This window comes from Peromyscus maniculatus, chromosome 21 (genome assembly GCF_049852395.1).
Source record: "Peromyscus maniculatus bairdii isolate BWxNUB_F1_BW_parent chromosome 21, HU_Pman_BW_mat_3.1, whole genome shotgun sequence".
Lineage (NCBI taxonomy): Eukaryota > Metazoa > Chordata > Mammalia > Rodentia > Cricetidae > Peromyscus > Peromyscus maniculatus.
Genome location: NC_134872.1, coordinates 7,437,561 through 7,449,165, shown reverse-complemented (window position 1 = coordinate 7,449,165; position 11,605 = coordinate 7,437,561). Strand labels below are relative to the sequence as shown.

Below are 11,605 nucleotides of genomic sequence, written 5' to 3'. Positions count from 1 at the left end.
CAGATCTCTGAGTTCGAGGCCAGCCTGATCTACAGAGTGAGTTTCAGGACAGTCAAGGCTACACAGAAAAACCTTGTCTCAAAAATACAAATGAACAAACAAGGGGCATCCTTCTCTGCACTGTTTGATGAAGACACCCCAAAGCACTCAGGGAGCAGTAAGCACAGCAGATCACCTAGTCAGGATAGTCGTGCATCCTGACAAAACCAACATGACACCTTGCCTCCCCGTACGAAGACGGGATCACGGGAGGACAGAGGGCCACGAAGGGAGCTGCACACTGATAGTGAATGCTTCGGCTCTGCAGCTCCTTCCCCAACCACATTACATCAGCCTTGAGGCTGCTGAAAAATATCTCTGTAGAAAGTCAGGCCTAAAGATCAAACTCAGGGAGGTGCCTGTCTCCCTCCGGCCAGCTAGTCTAACTCATTCCTTCTGAAGGGGGTGGGATGCAGCAGCAGTTGACAAGGGCAGCCTCGGCGAGGGTGCTGGCCAGCTGGGGAGGCTGAACTTCTGAGAAACCAATCTGATGGGCGGTGGGGGAGGGGCATGGGACCCTCTAGGATTTAGAATTGTAAGCCAGTCTCCAGCATCCCTCACCAAGCTCCAGGAGCCATGGGCATTATGAAAGAGGGGCTTTCCTTTTCCTCTGTGACGCTGAGGACTGCACTCAGCGCTTCACACACACTAGGCAAGCCTCCACCACTGAGCTACATCCCTAGATCTAGGAGGTACATTTGGGGCGGTGGTAGTGGGGTGGGTGGGGTGGGGTTTGAGACAGGGTCTCAATCCTTGGCAAACCTGGAACTCACTATGTAGACCAGGCTAGCCTAGAGCTCCCAAGTGCTAGGATTAAAGGTATGTACCTGGTGCTAGCAGGTACTTTTAAAGATACAATTCTGGCTATCTGAGCCCCCCCACAATGGTTCCCAATTCTTTCTGCTTGTCAAACTGTAGTGATTTTTAAAGTCGGCCATGGATTTCCCTTTTGTACTTTTTAGTGCAGGGTGATGTGGCCAGGGAAAGAGTGGGCAAACAGACAGATCCACCCGGTGAAGGATGTGGCGTGAGCACCTATTGCTGCTCTCCACTTTGAAGAAGCCGGTAGAGGAGCCATGTCCACACCCACCGAGGGAGCCACCAGCCATCCCACACCTCGGTGTCCCAAGGCCTGGAGAAGACAATGTGGGCAAAGCCGTGGGCAGCAGCCAGGCTGCAACCCTCCCTGAGGAATCTCGGGACAGAGATTTGGGGTGGGGCCCTGGCTGCTGTCTCCAATGCACCCAGGGCAGGTAACTAAGCAACCAACCCGAGGAAACTGTTTTAGCGATTTATTCCCCTCCCCACTCTTTCCAGCCTGGTGTTCAGCTCTTCAGGTAGTTCCCACGACAGCTGTTTCCTACAGTTCTGAGAGAGTGGTTCCATCGCAGATGATCAAAGGCTGGACCCCTCTGGCTACAATGTAGGCCTTCCAGTCGGCAGCCCCGGCATAGCCTGAAGGAAGACAGCACAGGAGAGAGTGAATGTCAGGGAGAGGGACACTGGCCGGAGCCACGGGTCCGAGTCCTGCTGCTCTTGCATTTGACTGCGAAGGCCTCTGTGCTCTCTGAAGCCTAAGGAAGTATGCCTTGCAATTACTAGTTCTCTGTGACCTGACATTCAAAGAGACACTCCAAATGCAGACATGTCCTCCCCACCATCTTCTGGACAACTGAATCACATTTTGGCCAGTCACAAAGGCAGCCTGTTTTCAATGAGGAAACCATTAGCCACCAGTTCTCAGGCTGATTTTTTTTCCTTTTCTTTTTTGAAGTGGAGTGTGTGTGTGTGTGTGTGTGTGTGTGTGTGTGTGTGTGTGTGAGAGAGAGAGAGAGAGAGAGAGGAGAGAGAGAGAGAGAGAGAGATAGGTTGTTATGTAGCCTAGGCTGGCCTCAAGCTTGGGATCCTCCTGCCTCAGCCTCTTGAATGCTAGGACTTCAGGGTGCATGTCACTATGCCCAGGTCTGGATGGGTTCTGTGGGGAACACATGGCTATTCCTAAGATAATTTGCTCCAGCACACACAGATTTCCCAACACAGCTCTGTAAACAGTGTTCTGAAGATCTGAAGACAGAGGCTTCCTCGGTTCCATAACTTCTCAGAGTCTGTGTATCCTGCATACCATGCATGAAGACAGCAGTTTCCAAAGTCTTACTCAGGAAAGCCTATTCCAGGGCCTTCTCAGGATGCTCTTGTTTCCAGCCTGGGGTCAGGAGTGATGTGAAGAACCGTCTAGAAAACTCAGAGCTATTCTATCTGGGTGTGGGACGGTGCCCTGCTGCTGCTCATAGGGCTGTCCTGCATGCTCTAACACTCAGCACCGTGGATCTCTTGCTGAGTGTGGGGTTACACCTGTATCCCAGCACGTGTAAGGCTGAGGCCGGCCAGGATTACACAGCCAGACCCCACCTCAAAAGGACCAGAGTCACTCAAGTAAACAAAGAAATTCAGAAAAGCTGAGGTGGCGGCACGTACCTGTAATGCTGGCACCAAGACTGAGGCAGAACTACTGCAAGTCTGAAGCCAGCCTGGGCTACCTATGATAGCTAGGCCAGCCAGAACTACACATCGAGACAGTCTCCAAAACTTCTGAGTAGTGAAGAAAACCGTCTCATGCCAGCCCTCAACTGCAGTCTCCAGGATGTGACGGTTGGTACCTGTCTAGACTCGGAGTGCACAGAACAGGCACTGACCAAAACCTGGTGACTGAGGAAAGGTCACATGACCTTGCTGGGACTGTGCCGTGACAGTTGATGCTGTGCCCAATATTTATCATCCTTGACTATGTCTCCATTCCACGATTCCTGGTGATCTGGAATTCCCACCCTCCACTTCCAGTTAAAGAGCATTTTAGTTAAAATAAATAAAGTCATAGAACAGCTTGTCCCCGTGTCGTTCTGACGGGTCCTGAGTGGCCACCCCCCAGCTCCTCTCCTCACCGACAGGTCTGACTCTGACTCTGGTCCTGTCATCTCCCCTCCTCCCAGGGCTCCAGTCACGCCCCCCCCACCCCCATGCTTGTTCTTTCCTCAGGGTCTGCCCCCTCCCTTTTTGGAATTAATTAGTTAACTTAGCATTGGTGTTGTGCCGCACTTATGTCTGTGTGAAGGGGTGAGATCTTGGAGTTCGGGCAGGTGTGAGCTGCCATGTGGTGCTGGGAACTGAACCCGGGTCCTCTGGAAGAGCGGTCAGTGCTCCTGACCGATGAGCCGCCCTCCAGCCCCCTCTGCCCTCTTCTGCACTTGCCATGTGGCTGCCATTCAGGCTCTGCCAGCCAGGAGCCTGGCGTCTGTGTTTCAGGCTGCTCCTGCCTATCAAAGCTTCCTTGGCGGCTGCCAGTCACCTCTTCTTTTCAAACTTTCTAACTGGCATTCCGGATGCTCGTGGGAGCTGGGAATCTAGAGTCTGGAAATCTAAGGTGCTTCTGAAGTGGTCTGAACAACGGTGTTGGTAGAAGACGAGACAGAGACCTGTTTCAGCGTGCCCACAGTTTCAAAGCCTGCCCTCTGTGACAGCCACTCTCAACGCGGGTCACTTCACTGCAGGAACCAGGGCCTGCTGTCCCCACGCACACATTCACTTTACCGCAGGCCTGCATGGCCTGCACCACTGGACCCACGATTACTGCTCAGCTCTGTTATGCTCCCCACACCTACACTGAAACAAAGGTTCTGGGAGGTGGAGCCACACTTGGCACAAGGCCAGCTCCCGGCCTTCCCTGAGGTGAGAGCGTTCTGGCACCCTGGGGCTTCTGATGGCCAATGGTAAAAGCACCCAATGGAAGCTGGCCTCAGCCTGGCAGGGGCTCAAATCTTGTGAGGTACAAACAGGGACACCAGTGGCATCTGCTGCCACCTTTGCTTCTGCCAAGAGGACTGCCGTCAACCGACTGGTCTGGAGTAGACTCAGGATACTGGGTAGGAAGCACGGAGCCAGAATCAGGGTGGGGGGTCAGTGTGAGCCGGGTCTTGGCTGTGGGACACACACAAAGTGGCACCCACGTGATGGTGGCCCTTCACTTGGTGCTGTCTTATCTGCAAAGCAGGCGTGAAGGTTTCCTCGGGCCTTGCCGTGGTCTGGCCTGGCATGCCTGTGTCAGGCCGGGACTCGAGGCTACCTGACTTGACGGTGGGACATTGGGAAGGTCACTTGACTCTCATCTATAAAAGGATACATTCTTCTAAATACCTCCCAGAGTCCCTTCTACCTTGGAGTCGGTAGGCCCAACCGACCCCCCTTCTCAGCGCTGACTGTACACACATCTCCCTGTGCTCCTTCACCTGTTCCCTTCAAGCCCAATAAACACATCAACTGTGTTGATACAATGTTACTCTTGATTTCAACAGACAGAACCATCCTGTATTTCTGGTTGTGAGCCTAGCCTCTAACAGCTGAACCATCTCTCCAGCCCAAAGGCTAAAACCTTCTTGAGAGCAACGTGAGATGCTTAGAAAGACTTCCCCTGTCCTCCCGGGACCCTCCATACCAATGTCTCCAGGCTCTATCGGCATGGCCACGGACTGACAGTGTCTTCGGCACTGGAAAGGAGGGATGAGCTGCAACATGGCTTCCCCGCTGCCAACAGTGAACAAGTCATGCACCTTATGCATCTGGAGTAAAGAATGGGTGCGGGAGAAAGAAGGAGAAGAATGAGGGTTGGTGGACAAAACCCTTTACACATAATGGCTTTTTCTTTCCAGTCTGTCTGTCCTGGAACTCTATGTAGACCAGGTTAGCTTTGAACTCAGAGATCCACCTGCCTCTGCCTCCTGAATCCTGGGATTAAAGGCATGCGCCAAAAAGCCTGGCCTTACATATGGCCTTGAGTTTCCTAGTAGGCTGAGCAATGAGGAAAACATGAATAATAACAAATTTCATAATTATCTCTAAAAGACAAAACAAACTAGTCTCTCCTAATCATGGCATCTCCTGGTACTGAGACCAGGGTAAAAATTTCTTCTCTGGGTTATTCATTTATTTTTAATATTTTTTATTTCATTATCTGTAATGTGTGGGTACTCTTGGAGGCTAGAAGAGAGAGCCAGAGTCCTTGGAGTTTGAGTCCTAGGAGTTGTAAGCTGCCAATGTCGGTGCTGGGAACTGAATTTGGGTCTTCTGCAAGAGCAGAGTGTTCATAACCACTGAGCCTCTCTCCAGTCACCTATGGGTTCTTCTCAAGAGGAACTGCATGACTTACTGGGCAACATCCTCCCTCAGTGACAGCCCAGGAATGTCTCCAAGGCCATACAGAGCCATTTTACTAGCAACCAGGGGCACAGGAGGAGGCCTCTTCTCTTGAGCTGGCTTGCAGGGAACCAGTGCCAACACTGGCGGATGCTCTGCCATCTGTAGTCCTGAAGACGACCTAAGACCACCACCAGGCAGGTGCAGCCCTCACTCACAGACTCAGGACTCGGGCGTGCCCTTCATGCCCAGGATGGAATGGGTGACTGAGGGCCAGCTCTAGGCAACACTGAGGAACAGGAGAAGTAGGGCTGCACAGTGACCAGACCCTACCTCTTCTCTATCCCAAGACTGACCTGGGACACTGGGCCTTGGCTTTCCCAGGGCCTAGGGACCAGGAGGAGGACAGCAGGGTGGAGTAGTGAGGCTGGAGGAAGGAAAGCTTGGGCCAGGGTGGGATACACATGCTCTGAGAAACCAGGCTCTCAGGATCCTAGCCTTTGGGACCACTGCCTTCTCGGAACACCCCACAAGATGACTTTGATAACCACTTGAATGGCTGCATGCGCTCCTCTGGCAGGACTCCTTTGTGTTCAGCAAACTGAACTTCACCTCAGTGTTCCAGTGGGAAAACTTGATAAAGTCCCTCGCCCAGATTCTGTCGTAACTATGAAAATGAAACCCTACCGGGGCCCTGAGTTCTGGCTGGACAGAGCGGCCAAACCAGGGACGTCTGCAGTGAGAGCGCGGCCCTCCCAACACTGCAGGTCTTCCCTCCAGGGCAACCCTCCCTTCCTCCACGGCCACACAGCGGCAGGCAGCACTCAAAGTCCTTCAGGAAGCTCAGCAAGCTGTTACAAGCAAGGAGCATCGGGAGGCTGCAGACACCAGCCAGAGCTGGCTGAAGGCCCCAGGCGGGAAACCCATTATTCAAATCAATCACAATTCTGAAACCTTCCTCAGGAATGGGACTCAACAAAAGAGCAATTCAGACCAAAGTGGACAGACCCCAACACAGACGGTCTTCTCCCCAGCCACTGGCCCTGACCAATGGGAAGGAAGGAAGGGGTAGGATAAACAAATGTCCCAGGCCCTCAAGGGTTGGCCTTTCCTATCTCTGTCCTGACTCTCTTGGTGGTGGTGGGTTTTCAAAGTTCTCCTAAAATTGGGTTAATGGTTCCATTTCTCTATTTACAAAAAGAAAAGGCTGGGACTATAATGACAAACTATTCATCTACGGCCTGTCTACGCTCTGATTTGAGGTAGGGAGGTCAGATCAACTTTGCACTCCTTTAAAGAGGAAAGGCAGCAGGACACAGATCTGCAGGGAGGATTTCTGGGAATGTGCCAGATGCCCGCAGTAGGGACCAAAGTCAGCTCACTCTCCGAGTCCACATGCAGAGAAGGCCTCCAGCGCTCAGCCCATATCCACAGGGGGAAAGAGAGAGCCAGGTCCTGCCAACACCCTTACCTTGCTGCCCACCACGGGTTCCGGGTGGACCAGGAAGCACTTGTCCAAGGAGGCGTCGTTTGGAAATGGAAGTTGGGTAAAAACAGGAAAAAGCTCCCGTAAGATTTGTGATCTGTTCAGAGGTCTCCTCCTGGAAAAGTGTAAAACAGAAACCAGTCAGCAGCTAGGTTAGCCGGCCCATCTGCAGAAGGGACGGGGGCCCCCCCCCCCCCCCCCGAGGTGGCCAATGGCAGCAGGTGCAGATGGGAAAGAGCTGGACTATGCTTTTGTTTTGTCTTTTTTTTAAACATTTCTTTTTTAATTTTTTATGTCTGTAGTTGGGCATGGTAGCACACACCTTTAATCCAGCACTCAGGAGGCAGAGGAAGGTGGATCTGTGAGTCTGAGGTCAGCCTGGTCTGCACAGTGAACAGAACTACAAAGGGAGTAGGAAGTAAACTTACTATCTAATAAGTAATAAAATACATGTGTCTGTGTGAGTATGCCACACGAGTGTGGGTGCCCACAGAGGCCAGAGAGGGAAATAACCTCCAGAGCCAGTTACAGGAAGTTATATGCCGTGGTGGGGGCAATCAAAGCCAGGTCCTCTGGAGCAGCAAGCACTCCTAACTGCTGTCTCCTCAGACCCTGTTTGGTCTTTTTGGGACAGTCTCATGGATCCCAGCTGGCTTCCTATTCACTTTGTAGCTGAGGATAATAACCTTTATCCGATCCTCCTGCCTCCACAGTCCAGTGCTGGGATTACTGGCATTTGTCATCTTTCCCCGCAGGATCATGTCTTAGGTATAAGATCCATGATGACAGTCACGCAGAGCTGAGGAACTGTACCACACACGCTCACCAAGAAATGCCCTCTAGGCAGTTATGTGTATGGGCGGAATGTTAAGTTCCAGCTGAAGCGGTACAGAAAATGAGAATGCTCTCATTCCTCTTTGGAAAGGAGCTGGGGTAACAGCAGGCTAGAGGCAGGGGAAGAGAGACTGACGAGAAGGAGAAAGGGACAAAAAGCGTGACTTCCTTCGCGGCAGAGTGAGGACAGTGGGCAGCCGGAGCACCCTGTTAACGAATTTAAAGAAAGGTGGGGGCTGGGGAGATGGCTCAGCAGGCAACCTGAGCTTGACCTTCGGCAGGGGGAATCAACTTCTGAGAGCTGTTTTCTGACCCCCACAACCGAGGAGGGCCTAGAGAGGGCTCAGAGGTTAGGATCTTATTCTATTCTTTCAGGGGACCCGAGTTCGGTTCTCAGAGCTCATGTAGCGTGGCTCACAGGCACCTGGAACTCCAGGTCTAGAGGGTCTGATTCGTCTGGCCTCGGAGGGCACCTGTGCTCATGGGTACCCCCCTCCCACACACACAGTATAAAATAATAAGAAACAAATCTAAAAGAGGTGGCTCAGTGAATGAAGGCACCCGCTGCCGTGTCTGGTGTCTTTTTGAGTGTGGTTCCTGGAAGCTACACGGTAGAAAGAGAGAAATGACTCCTGAACATTGTCCTCTGACCTCTATGTACATGCTATGGCACGCAAGTATCCCGCCCCCCCATCTAAATCACGTAACAATGACTAGAAACGGACGGCAGAGGCACTGGGAACTGTCCAAAGAAGGGCTGGTGTGCTGACTCAGGCGGCACAGGCATCTATCCGCTGCCAGGCCTGCCACCTTAGCTCCATCCCAGGACCCGGATGATGGACGGTGGGAACTGCCTTCTACAAGCTGGCCTCTGACCTCCCACACATACATGATAGCATGAGCACTCACACACAGGCACACAATAAACGAATGAATGTAATCAAAATTTTAGATGTAAAAAATATTTTAGAAAGAAGTTATCCAACAAAACCCAAAGTGCAATTTTGATTTTCCTTTGAACCAGTTCTCCACGGAAGCTGGCTCTTCTTTCTTGCCAGAGGGAGCCTTAGCCTTAAGGACTGGCCCATGTTTTCTGTAGGACACAAGAAGGAACTGGAAAGCAAAGAGGTTTCCATCGTGAGTGAGCCTGGCAACAAGCTTAACCTGGCTGAATCTAATCTTCTAATCCGAAAAGTGGCTGACGATTCCTGCTTTGCTTGGCCGTGGATCTGCAAAGTGGCTGCGAATTCCCACTTTGCGCCGTGACCACGGATGCCACTCTTCTATCTGCTAAGCTTTCTCTTCAGCCCTCAGCCCCCTGACCCTCTCCTTAGAGCAAATGTTAAGCAGCTGCAAACAGGTTCACGACTGAATGAGAACGTCCTGCCTGGCCGCTGGTGTTGGCACTGTTCGGGGAGGCTTAGGAAGCCGGTCTTGCCAGAGGTGTCACTCTGAGTTTAAAGACTGTCTGCTGGGGACAGGTGATGGACTCTCATTCCTCTGGAAATACAGGCCCAAATACACACTGGTCACAGTGTTCCATCATAGCAACAGGAAAGTAGCTAATGCATGAGCTTCTGCATGGCAGCAGATTGACAGGCAGAGACCCTGTTCTCTTCCTCCCTGCACTGCACGGAAGGTTGACTTGAAAATGTGCTGATTACCCCCACCCCAAAAAGCAAAAAAGCCAGGCCGTGGTGGCGCATGCCTTTAATCCCGGCACTCAGGAGGCACAGCCAGGTGGATCTCTGTGAGTTTGAGGCCAGCCTGGTCTACAGAGTGAGTTCCAGGACAGGCACCAAAGCTACACAGAGAACCCCTGTCTCGAACCCCCCCCACCCAAAAAAAAGAAAATGTGCTGATCAGATCTATGGTACCGGCTCTCATTGCTTTAAACCTGCCCTGCCCCTTCCTCACATACAAGCTAAGCACCTTTCAGACTCACCATGGGTAAGAAAACGGGAACCACCTCTCAGGAAAGCAGCGCCACCACTTGGTGAGAAACCCCTCAGTGAAGCCCTCGGTGGCTTCAGGGTACTGGCATGAGAAGTGCTGAATCTCTGAAGACAACAGAGGCTGTCCTGTCTTGGTGACACAGAAGACCACAGTAAGTCACCACAGCTTTGCAGGGCTTGATCCTGCCTTTTATGGGCAGGCTGTTCACAGGAAAACCTGGCTTCTTGCTTACCTTGATCACCAGAGGACGGAGTCTCTCAAAATTCTTCGGCGTGTCCTCTGGGAGCGTTACTTTGAGGGGTAACATCTGCGCACAGCCAGTGCAGTTGGCAGGGATGGGCTCCGACTCATTCTGCTCACAGTCACTTGATGACCAGGGGTCCAAGTCTGCGAGAGGAAAGAGAGGGCAGACAGGTGCAGAAGGACAGTGGGGAGCCCCGCAGCCCAGGAACAAAAGCAGACAGGGAAGTGCCAGTTCCCTCTGGAGACCTCCGCGAGCAGTCTGGAGGACAGGGTTCTGGGGCGAGAGGCGCTTTTCTCTGCTGCATGCTTTTCTATACTTTGTGGAAAGAATCTTCTAACACGTACATGCATATCCTCAATCAAATCACTCAGCAGAGCATAACAGTTGCAACAAGCATTCAGTTACACAGTTCTTCTGTCTCTACCCTGGACCTGGCATGTCTGAACATCTCCAGCCCGGGGGGGGGGGGGGGGGGGGGGGCGCAGTACACGGGTGCTCCCACACCCTGGTGTGGCCCTAGACCCTCGTTCTTATGCACCCCCATGGAGACCAGGGTGACTCTGGGAAGGAAGAGTGAGGTGAGGGTCACTCTAAGGTAGAAGGGATGGAGACTTCTCTGGCTAATTTTGGTGGACAGTGAGTTGCCTCTGCCCGTAAGACAGTGCTCCACCTCAACTCAGAAGAGATGTGCTACTACCAATTGCTGCTTCCAGTTCCAGGGTTCACGGTGTGGTCAGAATGGGAGTCCCAGACCCAAGTGTTAAGTGCCAGCTAGCTGCCTGGCACCCTCCCTGGCTTCTGAGAGGGTCCTGTATCTACCACCTCTTCTTTCTCACTCCTAACCTATTGCATTATTTCTTGCTTACTTCCAATTCTACGTTCTCTAAGAGCGTGTTTCCAGTGTTTCACAAGACGGTTCTGAGATCCTAGAACAAACTGGCGGAGTCACAGTCAGCTTCTTAAGTCAGTACATGCACATGGAAAACTGTTGGAGTCAGTGTGTTCCAGGACAGCTTGAGCTGCACAGAGAAAACCTATCTCAAAACTACAACAAAACAAAACACAAAACAAAACCACTCCCCACAGAAGTCTCGGAGACAGGCAGGCAGCACACAGAGTTCTTTCGGAAGGCAAGTGGGTGCAGGGTCCTCACCAGGAGGGACTGCACTGGGCACTCCCTGCCCCCTGCATCACCCACCACACACAGCACCTGGCTTTCCCTGGGAGAGACCTCCACTTCCAGGGCTCTCAGGTTGATGATGCACCTTTCCTGGGTGGGGACTCTCCCCTTCAGGGCCCTCCAGGGCCACCTGTTCACATGGCCATAGGGGGCTGCCAAGTTGGACATTTTTCTTCCCTTCTGGAATAATTTCTTTCTTTCTCCCTGCCCCCCCCCCCCAGACAGGGTTTCACTATCCTGGAACTCTGTTTGTAGACCAGGCTGGCTTCAAACTCACAGAGATCCACCTGTCTCTGCCTCCAAGTGCTGGGATTAAAGGCGTACACCACCACCCAGGAAAATGTTTCTTATTAAAGCCCAAATATGATGATTTCTTGTCAAAATACAAGAACTCCAGGAGGCAATGGATACACAAGGAAGCATAAATAAGGAGAAGTTACATTGTTGGGAAAGAGGCTCGTGCATGGAGTCCAGGCCCGTCTCAGGCGGCCTGCGTGGGAGGCCTCCTTTCTCACCTCTCAGAGCAGACCAAGTCAGTAGAGAAGTTCCCAGGGCACCCGAGGGAGGACAGGGAAGAGCACTGGAGACAGTGAGCAAGGACAGAACGGAAGGGGACAGCTGCAGCAAATGTCCATGAGGGCTTTAAGTCGCCCAGCTCTCCTCCCACAGGACCATCAGAGGC

General features: G+C 52.3%; 1 protein-coding gene across 10 annotated transcripts in view; it reads right to left on the bottom strand.

Annotated features, from left to right (window-relative positions):
• Nucleotides 1-1,316: 1,316 nt before the first annotated feature.
• C21H6orf89 (chromosome 21 C6orf89 homolog) overlaps nt 1,317-11,605 on the bottom strand; it is a 34,115-nt gene continuing 23,826 nt past the window's right edge. For all 10 annotated transcript variants that reach the window (XM_006983085.4, XM_016001643.3, XM_006983087.3 and 7 more), the window contains 5 exons: nt 9,732-9,886; nt 9,489-9,628; nt 6,695-6,824; nt 4,526-4,649; nt 1,317-1,494 (listed from right to left, as the gene is read on the bottom strand). In XM_006983085.4, coding sequence (XP_006983147.2) covers nt 1,400-1,494; nt 4,526-4,649; nt 6,695-6,824; nt 9,489-9,628; nt 9,732-9,886 — 644 coding nt within the window. In that variant the 3' untranslated portion in view covers nt 1,317-1,399. The remainder of the gene's footprint in view (nt 1,495-4,525; nt 4,650-6,694; nt 6,825-9,488; nt 9,629-9,731; nt 9,887-11,605) is intronic.